The 692-nt window shown below is 45.2% G+C and overlaps 1 protein-coding gene across 1 annotated transcript; it reads right to left on the reverse strand.

The window, feature by feature from the left end:
* Positions 1-430: 430 nt before the first annotated feature.
* T265_12294 (hypothetical protein) lies at positions 431-679 on the reverse strand (the record flags this gene model as incomplete). Its single annotated transcript, XM_009179624.1, has 1 exon — positions 431-679. The coding sequence occupies one exon, from the start codon at positions 677-679 to the stop codon at positions 431-433; it is 249 nt and encodes an 82-aa protein (XP_009177888.1).
* Between the last annotated feature and the right edge of the window lie 13 nt (positions 680-692).

Genomic DNA, 692 nt, shown 5'->3' on the forward strand with positions numbered 1-692 from the left:
CTGCCACCATCCTCTCGGAAGGCCTCAAGTGAAGCCCCGTTTTCTGCGTATAACGGGATAAACGTTATGACCAGTCGTATGTAACACCTGAGTGTAACTTGGTTTGAGTCAGTTTGACTTTTCCAAACAATCGTGTAATTACTAGTGAGTAGTCAGAAACATGAATGGATTCACTTTAAACTGTAGATATTTGGGAGTCAGATGAGATGATGGAAATGGTTCCCTCGTTCAAAATTTTGTTTGAAATCAATCCGCTGCGCCGTAATGGTGATTAGTCAGGATATTTTATTCGAGCATTCGTCAGTCCCCACAAAGTACCCGGTAATTACCAATCCATGCGTTCGGATTTCGAAGAATGTCTTAACGGAGAAGTGCCTGGGTCCAAGGTAGCTCATCCATAATAGGTATTGTTCCTTATTAGGACCAAGTATCACGTCTGATTGAGATTTGTCACCTGAGGAGAATGTACTGCAGGTACATCACCTGAGGATAAAAGCCTGAAACCCCCAACCGCAGGACCGGATGCCCGATCCCGTTGCCCACCGGACGAGTCGGAATAAGTGAAAAAGCGATTGGGTTGTTGGGCCGACTGCGATCCGATTGCATCTGCGCTACAATCTCTTGACTCCAAGACAAGACCTTGGTGATTATCGGGTTCCCTTCCATGATCATCGACCATTCAAACAAAATAA

This window comes from Opisthorchis viverrini, assembly GCF_000715545.1.
Source record: "Opisthorchis viverrini unplaced genomic scaffold opera_v5_4616, whole genome shotgun sequence".
NCBI classification, from domain to species: domain Eukaryota; kingdom Metazoa; phylum Platyhelminthes; class Trematoda; order Opisthorchiida; family Opisthorchiidae; genus Opisthorchis; species Opisthorchis viverrini.